At 42.6% G+C, this 23078-nt stretch overlaps 5 protein-coding genes and 1 long non-coding RNA gene across 12 annotated transcripts in view; 4 read left to right on the forward strand and 2 right to left on the reverse strand.

Moving 5' to 3' along the window:
* LOC120834457 (ATP-binding cassette sub-family C member 4) overlaps positions 1 to 6081 on the reverse strand; it is a 32707-nt gene extending 26626 nt beyond the window's left edge. For 4 of the 7 annotated variants that reach the window (XR_013452991.1, XR_013452992.1, XM_078090404.1 and 1 more), the window contains exons 1-14: positions 5252 to 5529; positions 4248 to 4358; positions 3299 to 3419; positions 2990 to 3214; positions 2783 to 2872; positions 2473 to 2636; positions 2233 to 2358; positions 1552 to 1801; positions 1379 to 1486; positions 1120 to 1209; positions 711 to 902; positions 491 to 585; positions 318 to 404; positions 130 to 226 (exon numbers count right to left, since the gene is read on the reverse strand). Coding sequence is in view for 5 of the 7 variants with exons in the window: in XM_078090404.1 (XP_077946530.1) it covers positions 130 to 226; positions 318 to 404; positions 491 to 585; positions 711 to 902; positions 1120 to 1209; positions 1379 to 1486; positions 1552 to 1801; positions 2233 to 2358; positions 2473 to 2636; positions 2783 to 2872; positions 2990 to 3214; positions 3299 to 3419; positions 4248 to 4358; positions 5252 to 5334 (1839 nt within the window). In the remaining 2 variants the exon portion in view is untranslated. Of the gene's footprint in view, positions 1 to 129; positions 227 to 317; positions 405 to 490; positions 586 to 710; positions 903 to 1119; positions 1210 to 1378; positions 1487 to 1551; positions 1802 to 2232; positions 2359 to 2472; positions 2637 to 2782; positions 2873 to 2989; positions 3215 to 3298; positions 3420 to 4247; positions 4359 to 5061; positions 5164 to 5251; positions 5583 to 6059 lie in introns of those variants that run through there. The other 3 variants (XM_078090402.1, XM_078090403.1, XM_078090405.1) reach the window with 3 other exon arrangements.
* Positions 6082 to 6322: 241 nt separating this feature from the next.
* On the forward strand, positions 6323 to 9136 carry LOC120833754 (claudin-10). The gene is made up of 5 exons (XM_040201177.2): positions 6323 to 6688; positions 8069 to 8230; positions 8314 to 8395; positions 8484 to 8588; positions 8701 to 9136. Exons 1-5 carry the CDS (start codon positions 6475 to 6477, stop codon positions 8855 to 8857), a joined length of 720 nt encoding a protein of 239 aa, XP_040057111.1. The 5' UTR covers positions 6323 to 6474; the 3' UTR covers positions 8858 to 9136.
* Positions 9137 to 9608: 472 nt separating this feature from the next.
* cldn10l2 (claudin 10-like 2) lies at positions 9609 to 11123 on the forward strand. The gene is made up of 5 exons (XM_040201176.2): positions 9609 to 10010; positions 10113 to 10274; positions 10354 to 10441; positions 10550 to 10657; positions 10740 to 11123. Exons 1-5 carry the CDS (start codon positions 9779 to 9781, stop codon positions 10933 to 10935), a joined length of 786 nt encoding a protein of 261 aa, XP_040057110.2. The 5' UTR covers positions 9609 to 9778; the 3' UTR covers positions 10936 to 11123.
* Positions 11124 to 12502: 1379 nt separating this feature from the next.
* On the reverse strand, positions 12503 to 15407 carry LOC120833756 (uncharacterized). The gene is made up of 2 exons (XR_013452993.1): positions 15266 to 15407; positions 12503 to 14593 (listed from the first exon to the last, which is right to left on the reverse strand). It is a non-coding gene; the product is annotated as an uncharacterized LOC120833756 (long non-coding RNA).
* Positions 12599 to 14141, forward strand: cldn10c (claudin 10c). The gene is made up of 5 exons (XM_040201175.2): positions 12599 to 13148; positions 13245 to 13406; positions 13487 to 13568; positions 13695 to 13802; positions 13893 to 14141. Exons 1-5 carry the CDS (start codon positions 12917 to 12919, stop codon positions 14077 to 14079), a joined length of 771 nt encoding a protein of 256 aa, XP_040057109.1. The 5' UTR covers positions 12599 to 12916; the 3' UTR covers positions 14080 to 14141.
* Positions 14501 to 22861, forward strand: dnajc3a (DnaJ (Hsp40) homolog, subfamily C, member 3a). The gene is made up of 12 exons (XM_040201174.2): positions 14501 to 14796; positions 15313 to 15423; positions 15502 to 15626; positions 15848 to 15922; positions 17253 to 17405; positions 17546 to 17727; positions 18288 to 18407; positions 18634 to 18739; positions 18835 to 18955; positions 20865 to 20997; positions 21170 to 21318; positions 21720 to 22861. Exons 1-12 carry the CDS (start codon positions 14715 to 14717, stop codon positions 21872 to 21874), a joined length of 1512 nt encoding a protein of 503 aa, XP_040057108.1. The 5' UTR covers positions 14501 to 14714; the 3' UTR covers positions 21875 to 22861.
* The last annotated feature ends 217 nt before the right edge of the window (positions 22862 to 23078 follow it).

Below are 23078 nucleotides of genomic sequence, written 5' to 3' on the forward strand. Positions count from 1 at the left end.
CTATTGGAATTACAAATATTAAAGAGAACTAACAAATATTGTATTGGCTTTAAGGGGTTACGATTCTGTTTCATCGCCACCCAAGCACTTGTCTTATCTGTAACACACAACAGAAACTTAAACACACACCTGCTTTAAGACAACAATTTGATCTGCAGCCTTCAGATACTGTAGCTGATGAGTAACCAGGATACGAGGCTTCTTCCTCAAAACTCCACAAATGCACCTGAAAAAAAATATAGAATATTTCTATCTAGAAGTGAAAAACTCTGGATTTTTACACCTGCCCATCTGTAGATGTTATTGACGAGACTTACTCGTCAAAGAGGTGCCTTCCCACCTCAGCATCCACTGCACTGAGTGGGTCATCCAGCAGGTAGATGTCCGCATCCTGATACACGGCTCTAGAAACACCCACAAGTGGAGGTTATCTCTGCCACTGTCAAACAGAAACTGAAGAGGAGCATTGCGGAGCAGTGATTTAGCACACCTCGCTAAGCTGACCCTCGACTTCTGCCCGCCACTGAGATTGGAGCCTCTGTCTCCGACCATCGCCAGGTCACCACCCGGTAACAGGTCCATGTCCTGAACAGGTCCCAAATGCAACCCGTACCAATCACTCACAAAAAGTAGACCTACAACACATTCATTTTTCTAATAACTAGACTACAAAGCAATAATATTCAGTGCTGATCAACGGCGATTCTCACCCTCTTGAGGGCGCAGGCTCTCAGCACTCTGTCGTACTTCCTGGGGTTGAGCTCTTTGCCGAAAAGGATGTTGCTTCGAATTGAGCCAGGTAAAATCCAGGGCTGCTGAGAGACGTATGTCAGCACTCCTCTGACCTTGACCACGCCACTTTCCTGACTCAGTTCTCCCAGGATGGCGCTAAGGAGCGAGGACTGACGTGTGCAAACACAGAACAAAGTCTAAGCTTTGAAGAACAATGAGAGGAACGTACGGAGGAATCAGTATGAATTGAAGAGGTTTTCAACGCTATGCTGCTAATAAAATTGACAATATTATATTATCAATGTTTAGTCACCAGTTAACAAGTTTCAAGAGTTGCCATCATGTATTTGCATGATTTTGACGCTTAGACTACAATAAAGATCTGACCTTTCCAGCCCCAACAGGTCCAATTACTGCCAGGAGCTGCTCCGGCCTCACTGTGAAAGACACGTTCTGTAACGTTGGAGCCTCTAGCATCTGTAAGAAAAAGTAAATGCACTGAAACATGTGTCATATTAACAGACCCTTCTGGAGGCGCCTCCCAATCTGTATAGCAACACTCTTTATCATTTCTTAAATGAAGTATTGTTTACCTGATCCACATACAGATAGACAGGAGAATCCCTTTGCCCACAATAATTCTTACCATACTCCAGTAGCATAATAGGTCCTCAATCTTCACAATACAGTCCTTCCTTTCTGCCCTAGCAGTCGCCAGAGGCCGAGGAGCCACTTCCTCCAGCAGAAGGAAATTCTGAATAGAATAGATTATTAGTTTCCATGGACATGGATCAACACCCTCTCGGTGTAAATATTTACCTGAATCCTCCTAATGCTGATGAGAGACTCGGAGACCTTCTCTATGGCGAAGGGAAAGAAGAGCGTGGTGGTGAGTCTGACCGCCCCGTACAGGGAAACAGTCATAAACACTCTGCTAGCAGACAGCTGGTTTCCAGTCAGCACGTAGACGCAGACGGTGATGAAGACGATGATCTTGCCGGCCACAAAGAAGGACGCCATGTTCAGGCCACGCAGGTAAGAGCTTTTCATGATCTTGGAGATTTCCGTTCTGTGCAAGAACAAGACGCGGTGTCATAAAACGCAGCTTATACAAACAACGGCAGCAAGCAGGTGGGTTTGTTTTCGTACACGCGTACGATTTAGGGAGTAACTAAGAATAAATGTGTGTTTTTGTTTGGAATGAGCCCATCTAGGGGGCTGGTCGTCTTCCACGAAGAGTCCACCATGTCGCACCGCCGTGTTTCTGCAGTGGCCCAGGACGGACACACCACAACACAATCGCAATTTCCCATCACCTGAAGGCCAGTGTCCCCCCGTCGCACATGGAAGGGGAGGGGGTGAGAGAGGGACATTCAGTTGGTTGCAATCTGCGGCGGAGTCCTACACACTGCTCCTTTTAATGAGAGGATACTGCAGAGACGTGTTAATAGATTTCAATGGAATGTGGTGGAAGGGAGCGCAGGTTGGTTTATGCTGTACCTTCTGACCTCATCCACCAATGCAGCGAAAGGCTTCTCCCAGCCGTACATCTTTATGACGCGGATCCCAGAGATGACTTCACTCATCGTACGTATTCTTTCATCCGTTAGCACTGCTGTTTCAGCCCTGAAACAAGTGGCACAAAAGGCAGAAATCGCACCAGTGCAACACACAAGGCAGACCTGATAGTAAAAGGAGCTTGTTTTATATATTTGATCAATCTGGCAACTATCTACAAACCTGAGAGTGGAGAACAACTGTCCGAACATGGTCTGTACTGGCATCAGGACGAAGAAGACCGCCATTCCCGCGAGGCACGACGGGCCAATCGCATACAACAACAACAACGTCACAGTTGCTGCTTGTACGGGACCAATCCACAGAAAGTGCAAATATAATGTTAGCTGTAGGAAAACAATGTTTATTGTTATCAACATGTGAAATTATATCGCTCAGCCATAGATACACATTGTAGTCATACATCATGGAAGGAGCCAGATGTCAAATATTTAATAAAATAAATAATAGATAGATACTTTCAGATGATTACCTCGTCAAATTTGTTGACATCATTGGATAAGAGGTTCACAATTTGTCCTGTGGTAGTTTTGGCCAATGCTTTGCTGTTAAGACAAAGAGCCTTTGCAGAAAAAAAAAGTGTTAAAACAAGTTGTATGAAAACCACAGGAATGTGACATGATGATATGAGGAGTATGAAGAGGACATTTATACATACATGCACCTCATGATGACTCACCTTCCGATAGATCATGTGGCACATGGCCACACGAATCTTCATGCCTGCTCGCTGGACGTGGTAGAAATAGAGGTGATGAAGGACGGAGAGGCTAATGGTTGCCAAGGAGATGCCCAAAGCGAAGCTGTAGGCCTCAAAGACTGCAGCTGTGCTGCTGGCTTGATTATTCTCAAAGAACTCAATTATCTTCCCGAGCAGCACCGGCTGAATGACTTTGATAACTTCCTGAAAGAAAAGGAGATGGAAAGTGTGGGTGTGATGAATTAACACAGTGCTCTGGAGGCGTTTGGTTTAGCTGTGACACTGTACCTCTATAAAGATGTATATTCCAATGAGTGCGTATGGTCTCCAATAGCACTGAACAAGAGCTTTGGAAAGTCTGGGTGGGTGCAGATCTTTGGCCGCCTGTTGAACCTCTCTGTTCCAGTAACTTGGAAAAGGAAAAGTAACGATCTTTGTCAGTAATCTAAAATAACGATGCATTGTTACGCACAATAATGCACTTTTGCACCACTGAATGTCTGAAGGAATTCAGTTTCTCTCATTTTGAGGATATAAACTATGCCTCTTTTTGGTGGCATATTTTATTTATACATGTTGGTGTGTGGCTTTCAATGGTAAAATATTTACTGATTTTGCGTCGTAATGAAAAAATAGATAATGAACTACTTCCAGCTTTTGCATTGGACTGAAATTAAATTTGATTTAAGAAGAAAGAACTTTATTGTCCCAATTTAAAACTATTTACTCCTACTGCACCTGTAGAATTAACTATATGACATCATCAAGTGCTTTCACCATACTCTCTAATCTAGATTCCCAACTACGGCGCAGCTTCTATCTGGTTCTCTCTCCCTGGCCTTGAATGGTTAGAGGTGCTACTATTTTAAATTCGTTGGTTTATATCAATTCAGTAATAGTAGTAGTAGTAGTAGCAGTAGTAGTTTAAGATTAGCTGCTCAAAACCCCTCAAAGGGCGGTCTGTGTCTCTCTAGGACACATACAGGCTGAGAGGTGTCAGGCTTTTAATAACTATAAATAATGTACGGAAAAATAGGATTCTGATCAAAACCTGAGCACTGTGTTATACTGTATGTGCTACAGTAACAGACAGCTCATATGAAACACCCTGTGCTAACATAAGGAGGTGCACGGCTCTGCATGGTACAACACCACCTCATTCTAATGGTTGAGGATCAGCAATAAATGCTGGTGAGAATGGGGACAAATAAAGCTAGAGATATCGTAAAAGTCTTACCATTGTAGCTCCTCCCCGAGTCTGTGTGAAGCGTCCTCCGGCAGAACATTATACATGTCATCTTCTTCCAATTTCCTTTGGTACCCAATTCTGAATAAGGGATTCAGCCAACTGGAGAGAAAGTAACATATAAATATGCTCAGTAGTCAAAAGGTCATTGAGAAAACGTTTGAGAGAACGTTTTCAAGAGAGGACATGAATGCATGCTGTTCATTGTGGAAGTAGTCGACCTGTATGAGCGGGAACATCAACACACAGTTTAACTGTGCAGCGTGGCCTCCATATCTTTTTTCTAACTGACCGTGAAAATTGACTTGATTCACAGTTCTTATATCATTAATCTAGTTGCCAGAATGCTTACAAAACGTCCATATGAGAACCCAATTGCAAAGGGCAGGGTAAATGGTAATGGACTGTACTTGTATAGCGCTTTTCTAGTCTTCCGACCACTCAAAGCGCTTTAACACTACATGACATCATTCACCCATTCACACCCATCCATACACTGATGACAGCAGCTACCACACACAGTGACACCTGCCCATCAGTAACTAACATCCACACGCTGTAGTTGCAGCTACAGGAGCAACGTTGAGTTAAGTGTCTTGCCCAAGGACACATCGGCATGCGGGTTAGCCGAGCCTGGGATCCAACCGCCAACCCTTTGATTGGAGGACGACCGTGATCCCCATTCACCCACAGTCGCCCATAGTCACATGGACCCCGCTATACTCTAGCCCAATATATATATTTGGGGGCATTTTGCAAATTAGTGCTACACAACTGTAATCATTATAATAGTAACTACTCTTACTTCCCTGAAGAAACCACTGAACAGCACAGTAGCTCTGTGTGGCGACAGTGTGGTTTACAGACGGATGCTCGGCAGCTCATCGCATCCGGGGGGACAGCCTGTCTTTTGAATGACCACAAAGTGTCACACGCGAGAGCTCTCCGTTCAATCAACGTCAAACACGGCCGTCACTGCGGGCCGCTTTTCTTACCAGAAGAAAATCTTGGAGAGAAGATTAGCTGAAGCTGACGGATTATCCCTCGCCTCCTTCTGCAGTGGTTCCGTGCCCCCCATCAGTGAACGCAACCTGAGGACTTTCTCTGCAGGCCGGGTGGCAGTGGGAGGGGGGGAGGGAAGGGGGGGAGGTATAGACTCAGAGGAGTAAAACCCTTGACGGAACAGCTGCCGTTAACTCCAATATCTGTCAATATCACTCCTGCAGACGTTCAGGGCCGGATTACCTCACAGGACGCACAGCCGGGTCGGCTCATCTGTCAGGTGAGCGGGACGGAGCGTAACCCCGCCTCCCGCCTTGGGATTGGCTGATGGAAGTGTCCATCATTTAGGTAATGGTAATGCAAATTGCAAATGCCAGAGTAGCGTCCTAACTTTTTCCTGAAATTGTTTTATTTTGTATTATATTATATAATAGGACTTTTCAACACTCAAAATGTAATATTCTTGTAGTGCATACACTATTAAAATAAAATAAAAGAGTTTTTGCTCTCAATTTTACCTAATTAATTTAATTATTAGTTCAACCTATATTCTTAAATGCAAATTGATATTGACTTTCTGTCAAATGCACTGAATCACAATTTGTATTTTGTTTACCAATGTGGAAACTGTTGGTGTTAATTTGTTTTCTATAATCGAGTTCACACACAATCACAACACATGTTCTGTGTATCCCAAACATTATATGTCATTCTATCATTTGTTTAAATCAAAGTAAATAGTACAATATTTAGATCTATTTTATAGGTATTTAGTTATCATAGTATCAGATCAGAACTCACTCTCTTCACGCGTGGGAAAGTGAACAGTAAATGTGAAAAACAACAAGAATGTTAATCAGTCAGTTGCTAAACATCGTGTGCAAAAAAAAAAAAACTGGACTTTGTCACATTGCTTCTTTTTTTTAAGGATTACTGATTATTTTCTTTAGTGTTAATATGGTACTAGACCTTATTTCTGGACCAAAACAGGCGTTTCGAATGCTGCTTACCTAAAGTAATGAATAACCTCCAGCTAGTACTTCCCTCCTGTTATCTAACTTTCCATCCCTCGTCACCGGGGACGCAGGCGCAATATCCAATCTGTAAATCATCACAATGAAACACATGTCTACAGTGTAATTTGCCTCTCTGGGGCCATATAATTTCTCTTTTTTTTAATCTGTTGAAAGAAAGTTTACCAATCTTAAACCTGCAAATGTCGGGCTTGCAGATTCTGGCTTTTGTCAGCGGCCTGGCCGGGCTGGGCGCCACTATTGGGGCCACAGTGTCCAATGAATGGAGGGCCACCAGCCGGGCATCCTCAGTCATCACAGCGACCTGGGTGCTGCAGGGTCTGTGGAACAACTGTGCTGGAAATGCCATCGGAGCTCTGCACTGCCGACCACATCATACTATCCTCCAGCTGGAAGGTAAGCTGCACCGGGGTCAGGGTTTCATGGCAACACACACACAGCGACGCGTATCTGTTCTCGCGCTTTCGTCTACATTAACGGAGCGGTCGGAAAGAAATATAGTCAGTGAACATCTCACATGTATATGCTGTGGTATTGTATGTAATTGAGGTGCTTCACTAAAGGTCCTGAATATATAACTTCAGTATGCTTCTACACTGATGTGTCACCGTGGTTTCACAGGCATATATCTGTGATCTATTAAGAACGATTGAGCTGCGGAGGATTTCTTTCAAAAGTCATTCAAGGGCAGGACGTATTCAAATGTTCTTTTTCATAGTGCTAATTTCCTCTTTTCCATGGGTTTAATATGGAAATAAGTCTCTAAACGTGCTATTAAAGGTTCCTGGAAATTATGCAAAATAAGTATTTTCTTAAGTGACTGTTTTACATTTTTTTTTAACTTAATGTTCATCATTAGGTGTATATTGTAGAAAAGCCAGCCTGAAAGTGGTCTGATATTTGTTGATGAAAGAATGTTATTATCTTAATTTTTTTTAATTGTTATTTACTATAGCTATTATTTTCAAATGTAACTGCTGCTTTATATAATCACGAACATCAAATTCCTCTAAGTGTAACATATGTGGCAATAAATGGCTTCCGATTCTGAACAACATGTTACCATGACAGGTACTGTTTTATAGGAAAGAATTCACCTTAAATAAACACAACCAAACAATAATTTATTTTACGGATTATGACCGTGTTGTACATGTCTAATCATGTCGGGATTATTTCCTATTTGTTTTTCTGTTAAAGAGCATACGTTAATGTCTGAAAGGGTTGGTGTCTTTAGTGCTGGCTGACTCATCCTCAATTTTCAGGACCCTGTCAAAGGTTCAGCTCCTCCTCGGTCTAAACTTTAGAAGAACATTTAAGTTGAGACTCATTGCTTCTCGGGACCAGTAGAAACGCTAAATCCAAGATTTTAAGGAACAAGGATCGTTTACCTCCAAACAAGTGAATGTTTAGCCTTTCTTTTATGAGCTTTAAAGCTATGAGGGGGATTTACTCAGACCCTCTGGTCCTTTTTCCCACGGCTGACTACTTTCAGGGGTCAACTTTAAAGGTAATATTTGCCACAAAATCCCATCTGAATGGGACGCTTCATTCTAAGACATTTCCTGCACTACAACAAAATGTCTGAAAACAATTAGAGTTACTTCAGACAAATTGTTTTCCTTGCGTTCGGTGTAAATTGGTCACAAGATCAATAACCTATTGACTTTGTGGTGTACAGATGTGAGACTACAAGAAATGCAAAACCACAGAATGGAGCCCCGAAAATACTCTTTTTGACCAAATATACACTTGACCTCTATTTTACATTCGCAGGCTACATTCAAGCCTGCAGGGGATTGATGATTGCAGCTATCTGTCTGGGTTTTTTTGGTTCTATATCAGCCCTTGTCGGAATGAAATGCACCAAAATTGGAGGAAACGATAAAAACAAAGCCAGGATCGCCTGCTTTGCCGGTGGGAATTTTATTCTTAGTGGTAAGTAGATTGAAAATCCTCCCAGCAATACCTGTAATTATATATGAAGTGTAATTACATTGACTTTTTCTTGCTGTACTCAGGGCTCTGCTCACTTTCAGCATGCTCCCTCTATGCCCACCGAATAACCACAGAGTTTTTTGACCCAATGTATATTGCACAGAAGTAAGACAATTCTCGTTATTTCAGGGATTTAAAATAAAAACATTTAGAAAAATGATGTTCATCAGCAACTATTGATCCTTGTCCGTAGGTATGAACTGGGAGCTGCTCTCTTCATCGGCTGGTCAGGTTCTGTCCTCTGTATCCTCGGAGGCAGCATGCTCTGCTGTTCCATCACGGCTTCTTTTCCCAAAAGGTGCTTTCAGTGACACATGCTACCATTTACATGATAGATACAGAAATGAACCAATACTGTTTAATCGAAAGTCATGGAGTCAATCCTATGTTCTCTCTCTCTCTTTTTCCAGCCAAAGTCAAGTGAATTATATCTACAACGGTGCTGTCTCTCATTCTCATATCTCGTCCTACCCGAGAGGCCAGGCAAAGTCTGCCAACCAGAGGCCGCCTCCAGACTACAGCAGCTCCTCCAGGACGCAGCACTTTGACAAGAATGCATATGTGTGAGGGATGTGAATAAACACTTATAGTTGATGCCCGTCGGCAGTTTTAAAACAGCTTTTGTACAGTTTGTATACAATAATTCGTGGCTCTTCGGGGAGGGGGATTTTGAATTTCTACATGTTTCTTCAGGAGGTCTAAATTGTATGATGCATTTTTTTCTTTTTCTAAAGATTTTTTATTTTCAATACACCAGACCACTTCTGTATTTGGTAATTGTTTGTTTTAGTGGTCATTGAATTTTATGATTCTAAATGTATTATAATTAAACAGCTAAATCAAAAACGGGTGCAGGATTTGACCAGATTGTTCGTTTTGTGGTTGAATCTTTGAATGTAAGTAGCCTGAACATGTTAACTTGTGATCACAATATCTAAAACAGTGTCAAATACAGATTATCTTTTTTCCACTACACAACCATAAACCATGATCTTGTTTAGTATATAAGTAGCAATAAGACAGATAAAAGATAGAATTGAGTTTCAGCACACGGTATATAGCATATATTTGTCCTAGTCAGTGATCACGTCTGCACAGGGCAGCAGTTTAACGCTCTGTGTTATTGCCTCTTAAGAATTCCATTTTATCACAACGAAGTCTTGCAATTGTTTGGAAGTGGTTACAAGCGTGGCGTTTGTCACAACAAACACATACTACATATGTAACGGTAAATTACAAGTGGGTGAAAAAAATCAAAAAAAGTAGCTAGAGTCGGAGAGAACTTTCTGCAGTGGGCGGCACACCCCAAAAGGTTTACAGTAAACATCTCAAACACTTGCACAGAGCCCTCATCAACAGCGATGGCACACGGCACAATGTCATCGTCTCCTGGAGCACAAAATGACTCGTCATCCCGCTTACCACTGACTAGAGGTTCGGTGTGTTTTTTGCGCCGAGGCCACCTGGCTTGATCGGGTGATTTCAGAAATGGGGAAACGCCTGATCCAAGTACTCGGCTTCTTGATCTCCTCGCTGGGATGGGTCTTTGTGCTGTGCACCATGGCCATGGACTTTTGGAGGACCAGCCAACTAGGAGGACAAGGAGGGTCCTTTATCATCAAAGTGGCGTGGTACTGGTCCAATTTATGGAAGGATTGCTACACCGATTCCACGGCCGTCACCAACTGTAGAGACTTCCCCGTGCTTTGGAGTGTCAAGCGTAAGTACACCACGTGCTGCAAAACCGAAAAGGAAATACATCAGCATGTTAGTTGTTCCTAGAAGTTGGAATCATTTTCGTCATCATCTCTTCTTCTCGCAGCTTTTGTGCAGGCGGTACGAGGATTGCTAATGTGCGGGTTAACTCTTGGTTTCGTTGCTGTTATCCTCTGCTTTGTTGGGATGGAGTGCACTTACATCGGTGGCGCTCAGAAAATCAAGGACAAACTGCTTCTCGCCGGCGCGCTGTTTCACATTGCTGGATGTGAGTACACAACACAGAAATCATTGTTGCTGTAAATTACCTCATTATTTCTTGATTTCATCTACACTCCTGCATGCAGGTGTGTCGGATGTTTCGGCCTACTGCTTATACATCAACAGGGTGGCCAGAACAGCCTTTGCTGGGAGGGTAGGGCCAGGAGTATTACGGTACTTTTTTATGTACTTCACAATATCACCTAATTTACACAGTAACACATCTACTTATAATGTGTAAGAGTTATCTTAACTTTGTGTCTTTCATTTAACTAATTCCAGCTATGATCTAGGACCTCCCATATTTCTAGGATTGGTGGGATGTTTTTTAATCCTTTTAGGGGGTATTTTTTACGCCGTGACCGTCTACCGTGTCATTTTTCCTAAAAGGTATTCAAATTCATTCATCATAACCCTTTTTTTCTGTGAATATGTACTACATTATGAACATGCAAGTGTTTTGTTCTTATAGTAAAGTGGTTTATGCCTATGGAGGAGGCACGTACATGGCCCCGCGCTCCAGAGGAAGAACCATGTACAGCGGTTACTACAGAGCCTCCCGGCAGAATGGACCTTACAGGGGATCACAACTATCAAAAAGCTCCAGGATCTCAGGGCTCTCTCAGACGACACGCACCCACATCTCAGAAAGAGACGCATTTGTGTAGCGCATAGAATGAAAAAGCTCTACTTTCTCATCAGAGCATTATCGACAAATGTATTTTGCTGTTATACTCCTGTGGCTTTAATGATGTTGTCAACTTTGTGGAAAGAGGTTTGTTTTTTTATGTCTGCTTGTTACTGTTGTTTTGCAGCTAACATGTTTAATAATAATAAAAATATGATAATGAATGGCCAGATGTGTTCCAGGGGATCATTGTCCCAAGGCTGAGTTGACGTGTCACTGACACCAAAGCATCATGGATGAATCTTGCTTCTTAGCATTCATAATAATGGAGCGACAATAGTTCTATAACTGCATTATTATGAATGCTAAGAAGCAGGCGAATGGCTTTGCTTGGGAAAAGAACTGTTTACTATTTCACTGGTAATTCAAATTGAACTTGCTATCCCTGTTTTTATTCATTTCAGGGAGAGACACATGTGAAAACAAGAAAAAAGCAGCCTCGCTCTTAATGATAATCTGGCAGAAATCATGTGCGTTTCACAAAAAAAAACACACATTATCAAAGTGGGATCTGATGATGTACACAATCCATGTTTAGCCTCCTGCGCCTGAGATATTGGCCTATATTTTTTATCACTTCTGGGTGGGAGCTGTTGTCTTCTACTAGGCAATACTGGAGGATATACACACTTGATGGAACGGTCGCCACAGTTACCAACTATTCCAATCCGTGAAGGATCAGTATCACGGATTTAACTCGAGACTCAGGCTGCAAAGACTTCCCTTTGTTGCTGACTGGAGGGTCAGCTGGTTTTTCCCTCCTTATTGCATGAGTGTTTATTGACTTTTTAACGGTTTTGGTCAATGAGGTATAATTACTTTTCTGTTTGTTTGTTTGTTTTTTTAGCTAAAGGCTGTAAAAGCTTTGAGGGTTCGATGTAGTTTCTCTTTGCCAGTTTGTCCGTATTCAGCGTCCATTAAGTGTTCAGCTCATTGTAACTCATGACTAATAGGAACTCTGAGGCCTTATTTCAGTCTTTAAGGAACAACTCATTGACCTCCATGTATGTCAATGTTTAGCCTTTGTTCTCAGAGCTTGAAAGCTGTAATTAAGATTTACTTTGACCCTCTGGTGTTTTTGACCATGGCTGTCTAGTTTCAGGGGTTCACTCGCAAAGAAATATTTGCCAAAATCACATGTGAATGGGACGTTTCATACCGAGACATTCCTTAAACTTTTACGTAGTGCCTGAAAACAATTATGGTCAAATCAGGACAAATAGTTCATTTGTAAAATAGTCGTAGGGTGAATAATCTGTTGACTTTGCGGTGTGCAGGCGTGAGAATAGAGGGGATGCAAAAGCACAGAATGGAGCCTGAGTAAATAACACTCTTTTTTCTGCTTATAGATATAACCTCTATTTCACAATTCATTAGTGAATTGATGATTGCTGCTGTCAGTCTGTTTTTTTAGTTCAATATTTTGCCTTATTAGAAGGAAATGCACAAGAATTGTCTGTGGCTGACCTACAGTTGGACCTCGGGGACCTCATTATTTCTTAATATCGACAAAATCTTTCAAAAATAAATTGTATTTAAAAAATGTATTTAAATGTATTTAAGTTTGTATTTGAATATATAAACATTTTGCAACAACACATTTGCAGTACAAATCTTTTACACAAATGTGAGTGTACGCTTCCGTGCAACAAAAAAGTGTCATGATTTTGAAATATTTTTGTCGCTGCCTTGTTTGCATGTTTAGACTTTAACACAGCATCTGCAGTAGGAGCTGAATGATACACTGAGCCCATGCTAGGCTCACGTGTATTGTCCTAACAACAAACCACATGTCCCCATCACAAAACAGTGGAATCAAAGTTCAAGGCAAAACATGTGATGATGTACACAAACCAGGTTTGTCCTTCTGGGGGTGTGTTTCCTGCGGGGCCCCACAGTTGGTGTCCAGGAGCCGTGGGATTGAACTTTTCTCCGTGTAGAGACTCGACTTGGAGACAGCCATGAGTTACAGGACTGTGGTGATGTACGTGGAGATCGGCTGCTTTGTTGTCTGCGTAACGGGATGGATCCTGGTGTGTTCCACGATGCCCACAGAGATCTGGACATGGTCTGAGGTAGACAGCATAGTGTTGACCACCTCAAACTACTTCTCCAACCTGTGGAAGGATTGTGTATCAGATTCGACCGGAGTATCCGACTGCAAGGGAATTCCCTCAATGCTTGCTCTGAACTGTAAGTAAATGTGCTTGAGTACAAGATATGATGATGGATAAAAAGCAAAAAACATATTTTTTTCCCGCGCGTTTTAATGTATTCTGCGTATTACAGGGGACATTCACATGTGCCGGGCTCTCATCATCATCGCTATTATCCTGGCTTTCTTTGGATCAGTTCTGGTTTTAGTGGGAATGAAGTGCACGAAGGTTGGTGGATCAGAGATCGTTAATGCGAGAGTGACCTTCGCTGGGGGCATGAACTACCTTATTGGAGGTAGGAGATCATACGGACCATTTGGCAGAAGTTATACATATCAGGTTCTTCTTAACATCAACAGGTTCTTGTTGTTTTAGGGTTGTGTTCCATGATCGCATTTTCCTATTATGGAAACAAAATCAGAGCTGAATTTCAAAACCCAAACTACAGAGCTCAAAAGTACGTATGATGTTTGAGTGACATGGACACAATAAACCCATGTTGTATAATACATCAATAATTACCAGGGGTAATAATAATTACAGAAATTGTATACTAATATTTGGTTGTTGTATTCATTGCTAGATTTGAAATAGGCGTCGGTGTCTTTATCGGTTGGGCGGGTTCCAGCTTGCTTGTTGTTGGAGGCCTTATTTACAGTACAGTTGCTGGGAGGGAAGGGTGCAACTCAAGGTAAAATTCTGACATTTTCTGACATTTTTTTCCAGCATTTCCATTATCTCCAGACAAATAACCACAATTTATTAAATTTGAACCTCACAGCTCAAAAGGACACCCCAACTACCACGTCCCTAACGCCTACAAGGTTGTTGCCTCAAAAAAAAATGTTTCTTTAGCGCGCACGGTGACCAGCGGAAGCAGCGAATCTGGGACCACCAGTGGCGGCAGCAGCAGCATCTCTGGGATCACTAGTTCTACCGCAACAACAACTACAGATTCATATGTGTGACCTCTTTCAAATATTCTGTGTACCTGTACTTGTATGTGAAATAAACTGTGTGTGTGGCTTTATTTCCATAAGCATTTTTATATTTTGAACACTGGCTGTGTGCTATTCAAGTCCCCAAAACGGGATTAAAAGGGGTTGGTTCATACCCTAAAACCAGAGGAACTTTGAGAATAATAAATCAATAATGATTACATAAGTTCTGGTCAGGTAAGAATATGCGTGGTCTGACATATATTGAGCATATCAATTTGCCCCATGCCCCTGGACACAACTGCTTTGTGAGGATCAGCTCGCCGTTTGCCATCATCCGTGGTTCCTTAAAAGTGTAGAAAAAACAACGCAGACCCTGATGTTATGCTGCCGTGGCTTCTCTCTGTTGAACCAACGGGTGTGGGCGGGGCTTCTCGAACCATCCGGCCAATCACAGCCACACACGACCGGCCCGACTCAGTGCGCTGGTCCGGGAGGTGACCGGGAGAAGCGATGCCGAATAAATAGCGGCCAACACATGGGACTGTTGAGAATAAAGCGACACGTTAGTACGGAGAAAAAAACACACACACACACAAACACACACCTGCTGACCTGTGTGAGACAACGAGAAGTGGACGCGTCTGATGCTGCGAGGCTAAAACATGGTTTCCATCGACCATGTCGCTAACAAGTTGCTGACTTACGTCCCATATGTTCTTGTTTTGATTGACATGAGATACGCAGGTAAGGAAACGTCCGCGCGAGATCACCAACTAACTAACGTTAACTAACTAGAGCTCCGGCCACGCTTTAGCCAGTCTGCTTGCCAGTTTGCGACGTGCGGCTAAAGTCAGCGGTTGACGTGACGTTGGCTAACTTGGTGAGGTTAATGGCAGCTGGCTAACTTGGTGAGGTTAATGGCAGCTGGCTAACTTGGTGAGGTTAATGGCAGCTGGCTAACTTGGTGAAGTTAATGGCACTTTGCCAACGCTACGCCCGCTAATCGCTTGTGCTAACCGACAGCTCGCGGGTCAAAGCGCCGAGAAGCAGTCCGCTACGCACGCGCGCCGCTAACCGCAAGCTTAACTTCAACGGTTAGCCTGACGTCTGACAGCTAGCTTGTAGCTAACGCGACACGCCGACGTATCCCCTCTCTCATCGTTAAAGGTTAATTAACGTCAGCACCTCGGGAATTGGAGACTTGTAACTTCACCTCACAGACGGTCGGTGTTGATGTCAGCGTGTGAACCGTCTCTGCAGGAGTGAAATGCGGCCGGGATGGAGGAGTGGACAGTCACATGGAGATGGGGAAGAAGCTGCTCGCCGCTGGCCAGCTAGCCGATGCCTTGTCTCACTTCCACGCAGCTGTGGGTGAGTGAGTTTCTAACGTTGCTTAAAGACGTGACATGGAAAGCAGCGTCATGTTTGCCTTTGTCTCCGTGTTGTCAGATGGAGATCCTAAGAACTACATGGCCTACTACAGGAGGGCCACTGTGTTTCTGGCCATGGGCAAGTCAAAGTCTGCACTGCCTGATCTCAGCAGAGTTATTGAGCTCAAACCAGACTTCACATCTGTGAGTTATTTTACATGTTTGTCACTCTGTCTAAGACGCTTACACATACATTGCACAGGTTTTTATTTTGTACTGTAGACTTAAAGACATTTATCACAAAATGAACTCACCTAAGCAAAAGCAAAACATTGGTTTATTTGTATGCAAAAGAATCAGCCCCAGTCTACAGAATGTTTAGTTGTATTGTGGTATCACAGGATATTCTCTTCCTGTCTCCACAGGCTCGCCTTCAGAGAGGAAACCTGCTTCTGAAGCAGGGGGGACTGGATGAGGCAGAGAGTGACTTTAAGAAGGTGGTAAGTACCCGGTTTAAAGTCACTGTTCTGTGTGATAAGCAGAGATCACCAGCAGGTGTCAGTGTTGATCTGTAGCCTGGTGTTGAAGGGAATCTAATCTGAAGCTTAAATGATCCGTTTATTGTTTGTCTTTAAAAATATTTGAAATGGGGGCCATACTTTTTTATTTCTTAATAATAATAATAATAAAGGTTTTTATTTTATTAATTTCACTATACTGTACATTTATGTTTGAAGGTTGACCGTGCGATATGTTTTGTTATTTAAAGGTGAATTCTATTGCTTTGAAACCTAGAAAAGAGGAAGTTTAAAAACAGATACTTAAAGGCACATAAGACGTTAGAGAACCGAGATGCCCTGGATCCGTACGCTAAAGTGAAAGATGTAGGGGATGATAACATTTTGAGTGAATTCTCATTTTCAGGTGCTTGTTGAAGATCAAGACTGGCGCTTGCTAATGCATTTTCCATTAGAATGGCTATTTCACACAACACTCCCAGAAGACATAAAATGTCTGCTATTAATTCTTAGTTTTCCATTTGAGCTGCTCAATTCTCAGGGGAGGCGGTGGTGCAGGCAGAGAGGCATGAAGGGTGTCTTTTATGTGGGGGATTGAAAGTGACCGTCTGTGTCCCCTTTTGTGCCGAGGGCATGTGGTGAGCCTGCAGCTTCATAAACCTGAATACCACAAATATTTACCAGTCGGCTTTTAATTGGCTTCCATTACACGTGGGTTAGCCTTCTATTTGTATATACGTGAGTTTGTCCGGCTGTAATATAACACGAGTACAATGTGCTCCAGGCTGCTGAACTGTCGGGGTTGTATTTTACTAAGCTAATACAAGTCAAACTGTTCCTTTCTGTGAGTGCCTGTGAAATAGAGAGTATATGATAGCAATCAGGTGAAACTTTCTCCCTTTTTGAAGAGGTCAAGAGGCTACATTCCCAGCAGGGGTGAAAAGACACAACTGAGCTGGTACCGTTTTACAAGGGACACATTTTGCGGATCTAAAGCAGAAGGATGCGCGCTGTCTGTTCTGCTGCTTCAGCAGTCCACACGTTGGCCTTAATGCATCACATTTGCATGCACTCTGCTTCCTTCCTAAGCTTAGCTTCCAGGAAACCGTACAATTGCTGTTGGGAATAGGATGACCTCTATGATGAGGACGATTGTGATGTAATGGGTTTAGAGAATGCTAAGGATTGCTCCACAGAAAGATAAGATCTCCTGTTGGAATAAATTCTCTTCACTTAAATGTCTTTCTTGATTGACTGCTTTAATCAGCACCTTAAGAATGCACTCTAATGACTTAAGCGTACGATGTTCCAGCTGAAATCCAACCCCAGCGACAAAGAGGAGAAGGAAGCCCAGAGTCAGCTGATGAAGGCGGATGAGATTCAGCGTCTGGTGGCTCAGGCGCGCAGCAGCTTCAACAGCCAGGATTATGGGACCGCTGCTGCCCAGCTCGACACCATCATTGAGGTAAGAACAAACGTACCTGGTCAGCATTTCCCGATTTCTTCTCGAGCGTGACATTGTCCGTGTTAATCACCGTGGTGTTGACTGAGCATTTGTATGACCAGTGGCTCTGCCGTCTGTAAGATATTTTCTGCCCGTCACAGACTTGCGTTTGGGACGCGGCCTCTCGGGAGATGCGAGCGGAGTGTTTTATTCTAATGGGAGAGATGGGGAAAGCCGTCAGTGACCTCAAAGCCGCATCCAAGTTAAAGAATGACAACACACTGGCTTTCTACAAACTCAGCACCATCTACTACAATCTCGGAGACCACGAGATGTCCCTCAAGTAAGACTCGCTGGCAGACTGCTTTCCTAAAGGCTCCCACACTGTCTCACGGCTTGACATCATGGCGGTCCAAGTATCAGAAAGGAACAGTTGCACCAGGAGACGGCTCGCCGATCACCGAGGTGTTCCCCAGATTCTAACATGGCATTCATTTCCTTTTAGTAGACGCCATTAAGCAAAGCTCTACTTCATATCGTATGAGTGCAGTTTAGTGAGGATGGCTAAACAAGGAGGGATATTCATGGATACATATTTCTTGCATTTGTTTTTATGTGATGAGGAGCTGGATACAAATAACAAAATAAATCTTACAATGAATGCAACAGTTCTGTAGAAAATCACTCAAAGTCTCTTTCATTTTAGTAATAACACATGGAGGTGTTTGCATGAAACTGTGCCTCTCTTGCCATTCTTACCCCGTGTAAGATGTCTTGTTTTGCCTTAAAGTCCAAACCAAATGATTTTTATTATAAAGTGTGTTGTTTTTTGTCCTTTTTTCAGAAGCGGTCAATGTAGCACCTTCATCGGCTAATATGTCTTAATTTTCCTGTGATCTGCAGTGAGGTTCGTGAGTGCCTGAAGCTTGACCCTGATCACAAACAGTGTTACAGCCATTACAAGCAGGTCAAGAAGCTGAACAAACAGATCCGGTCTGCAGAGGAACTCATCCAAGAGGAGAGGTACGTGTCTTTAGGCTGTTGTGTTAGCGATGGGATGAAGCCTTTCTCTCTTTCAACCTCCCGCTTTCTGATCTCCTGAACTGGCACCACGCCATTAATTCTAACGGGTCGTACGTGACATGCGTAAGATAGCCGACCCGTGGGACTAAACCTGTGTGTGTTTAGTGTCTTTGCGATAACCCATGCTGCATTCGTTGACGAAACACCCACCTGCTTCCGGCTCTAGGTACGAAGATGCGGTGAGCAAATATGAGGCCGTGATGAAGACTGAGCCCAACGTGCCCCGCTTGTCTCTCCTTGCCAAGGAGCGCATGTGCCATGCGTTAGCGAAGGTGAGACCCCTCGCCGCTACCATGCCGTGCAACAAGTCTTTCACATGCAATGCACCTTTTTTCTTTAATTGTTCCTGCTTGCGTGTGATGAACAGGGCCTGCAGGGCAGCAGAGCCGTGTCGGTGTGTGGAGAAGTCCTCCGGTTGGATCCGGAGAACGTCAACGTGCTGAAGGACCGAGCTGAGGCCTACATCCAGGAGGAGGACTACGAGGCCGGTAAGCCAGCCCCATGTAGCTTGGTGTTGTTAACATCCGTTTATTTGTCACTCGGTGTGTTCAAACGTCCACACTGTGAAACCCGGATCAAACTAATTGCTTTTGAGCCGAGTAATCTGCAATTTATTCATTTCAGTTGAGAGGGAGGGATTATTAGGACAGGCATACTGCAGGTAATTTCTTTTATCTAACTCTGCTGTATACTGACGTCATGGGAGCAGTGTGAGACAGGGGGGGCCTTGTAACATAAAAATGGTAAAAAAAAAAAAAAAGGTAATACAAACATTTTTGCACACTGCCATTTTTGGCAGTGTGCTGGTTGCTCACATCCAATTACATTTTGCCATGAAAATGTTGAAAGTACATAACCACTACATTTAAAGCATAAAAAAAACTAATGGCAATCGTCAGAACATTAATCCCATACAATATAATTAGAACTGAGTGTGAAGCACAGCGTGTTCGAAGTGCAATCTGCAAAATGTGGTGCTGCACTGCTGGCTGAAGTCATGCAAAATGACCACATGTTAATCAAGCTTTAAGCCATAACGGTAGTGCCAAAACACGCACGCACTTACTATCTCCATGAAGCCTTCGCTAGCAGAGGTGGAAGTAGGCACAAATGGTGGAGACCTGGCCGATCTTTTCCTCATCTATCAAGGTTTCCAGAAAAATGTCTGTGAAAACTTCTTCCCTTGCATCGGGCTCCAACGCTCCTTGATTTTTGCATTACATTAACTAAAGATTTATACAGAATACCTGAGACTTTCAAATGATATAACAGGTTGTTAATCCCATAAAGAGATGATGTCATGCAGTACACGCATGCTGCTGTTCATGAGAGATCCTAGTTAGTGGGCAGCATTTGATTATTGCAAAAACAAGTGCACATTCAGCAAAGAAGTCATTTCAGTATTTGTTGATACAGTTTGGCTTTATTTCGCAAGAGATGGCGGTGTTTTTAGTGACATTATGATGACATGACCCGAGGTCATCATAACCTCCCCTGAATATGATCCGTGCCATCTATCCAATAAATAAGCAATGTATAATAAAGTGAAACCGGTGGGCAAAAGCTCAGTAAAGGAGACTGGTGGGAAAAGGCAAACTGGTACATGCAACATATAAGATCGGTGTGATACAAGAACCGACATGAAGCCTTAATCCTCACCTGTCTGCTGGCGAAGGCTTCGAAAGATGAACTTTCTTTTTATTTACGATTGATTTCTAATTGTGAAGATCGATGATACATTGATTTACTAAACCAGAGCTGAAATGTATCGACATGCACTTGAGGTTACTGGTACTTTTAGCCCGGTTTTAGAAAACATAAACGATACAGATTACAGCTCTGCAGCCGTTGTTTTATTGATTATATAATCAACAAGCTGCCTTAAATTCATCCATACCGTCACTGCAGAAAGAGAAAGGTCAGCAGTAGGAACACTCGTATATCGTCATGAAGCCATCAGCAGATGTCGTACCTGATCTGGGCTCTTAAACTGTCAGAACCGAAGGGTGTTCCTTCGCCTCAGAGCACCCAAAGGTGCACACGCACTCACAGAGCCTGCAGCTGCTGCGGCAAGATCTCTAAGCGATGGTGAATGAAATAGTTTATTTAATAGTGATCATGTTCAGAGAAAGAATTCCTAAAGACACCGGTCAAAAATGATGCTACGATATTGTTGCTTAAATGTCTCATCTTTTTCTGTACTTTGTTTGAGTCTTTTTTGTATTTTTTATCATTTGCAGTTATTTACAAACTTCCCTACACATAATCACACATTGTTTTTCCCTTTCAAATAAAACATTCATAGCATTAAAATTGAACCACACAACTTTTTGCTATGTGGAGAAATACTGGAATAATGTCTACCTGAAGTGATCCTGTCCATTTATCCTTTTTCAGCGATTAGTGACTACGAGACGGCGGCGAAACACAGTGAGAATGACCGGCAGATAAACGAAGGCCTGGAGAGGGCTCAGCGGCTTCTCAAGCAGTCGAAGAGGAGGGATTATTATAAGATCCTGGGAGTGAAGAGGTGGGCACCCATGGCTGGTGTTTTGTATGTTTATATGTTACAGACAGGGATTTGTTTTATTTTTTCTTCTGTTTTTACAAATGTGTTTAACAACCACTGCTCTACAAGCCACATGATGTTTCGTAGTAAATCCTAAAAAGAAGCTGAGGGTGGCTTTGCACCTTTGTCACAGAACGGCCCAGAAAAAGGAGATCATCAAAGCCTACAGGAAGCTGGCGCAACAGTGGCATCCAGACAACTTCCAGGATGAAGAGGAGAAAAAGAAGGCTGAGAAGAAGTTCATAGACATCGCTCAGGCTAAAGAGGTCCTCACTGACCCAGGTGACATGTTGCTTTTCATCTGCTGAGTCGGTGGAAATTGTTATTGCCGTTTGGCTTTAGGATTTAAGGTGAAATTGTGATGCAACACAGGGTTGCATAACAAAATACGCTTTGAGAGCATTTGCTGCAGAAGGAAAAACATGACGTGCTAAACAGAACGGGTAGTGCCTTTCTTTTTCCCCCCACGTTGGCTCCCATTTTCAGGCCAACAGATTTTAATTTCCTACTTTAATTAATGTAAAGAAAGTTTTGTGAACTTTGATTATACATTTCTTATTCATTACTGATTTACATTACAGAATTATTTTTTTGAAGGACAAATGGCAATAATTTATGGAGGGATTGATTTCCAAAATCACACCTAACCGTTGTTCCGCACTGACGAGTTCTTTTTCCCGTAGAGCTGAGAGCAAAGTTCGACCAGGGGGAGGATCCCATGGATCCAGAGAGCCAGCAGGCTCAACATCATCATCACTTCCACGGAGGCCACCAGGGCTTCCAGGGCTTCAATCCGTTTGGCTCCGGATCCTTCAACTTTAAATTCCACTACAACTGAGGACGCCGATACTCGGCAAAGCTGGAGCACATGGTCCATCTTATTTAAAGTGGAGATCACTGGAATGACTCTCACAAAGATGTGCAGCAAATTGTGTGTTTTCTTTTTTACTTCAGTGACCTTAATTAAATATGCATCTTTGTTGGTGAATAATACAACTTTGAATTCCGTTTGGGGAAAACCACCATCTGCCAAGTGTGAAGCTGCTTTTAACAGTCATGTGTAACACAAGCATCCTTTCCAAGTATTGTACACACTATTGATACCCATTCTTAAGATTCAATTTATACATAGGTACAGTTCTATTTTTATATGAATGGAGTTCATTGAGATGTAAATAAAGACCTATTTATGTACCTTTTTTTTAAATGGAAGTGCAGGGAAAGTGTGATATAAGCAAAGGTTGCAGGAGGACAATTTTAAAAATGGCATTTAGAAATGCCAACTCTACATTCATACGTAAAGTGGTGCAATGGGGTTTTTTTGTTCATTGTTAGTCGGTCAGAGCGTGAATCAAACATTCAATGACCACATGGGGGATAACAGACTTTATTGATTTGGGGCACGGATTTGTTTTTTCCCCGAAATACCATAATAAACATTTGTTTCATAAGGCATAGTAAACGATGGGTGTCCTGTTAGCAGCAGCCTATTTGTATTTTTTGTTTTTTTTAAGATGGACAAAAAACAACCCTGGGCTCGGTTGAGCAGCAGCAACTTTGTTGTTCCTGAGACAAATAACTCGGGTGGAATTAGAATATTGAACAAATCAAACGTCATAGTGAAGCTGAAGGTAAACATACCGTAATATGTTGACATCCTTCCTGATTTGATGGGCAACTTTAATCTGATATTCTTGTAGTGTCACATGACCTTTTAGGGACAGACAGAAGATCATTTGCTGTATAAGCGCCAGGTTAGTGAACAGTAACTTGAGGACAGAAGGGAAGTTATTGGGATTTTTTTAAATTAAAAAACTAAAACCCTTCCAAGCCTCATTTATTGAGTTGAATCTTTCCTGACATAAAAAAGCAACATCCCCAACTGATACCTGTGATTATGATTCAAATTCTACCAAACGTTTTCAACTTACTGAAACAGCTGGACGTGGATTACATTGTATTCAAACTTTGCATGGAAAAAAATAAAGGCAATTAGCTACCTGTTTGATAGTGATGAGGAAAATCAAGCCGCGACATGGAGG

The sequence above is a fragment of the Gasterosteus aculeatus genome, chromosome 16 (assembly GCF_964276395.1).
Source record: "Gasterosteus aculeatus chromosome 16, fGasAcu3.hap1.1, whole genome shotgun sequence".
Classification (NCBI taxonomy): domain Eukaryota; kingdom Metazoa; phylum Chordata; class Actinopteri; order Perciformes; family Gasterosteidae; genus Gasterosteus; species Gasterosteus aculeatus.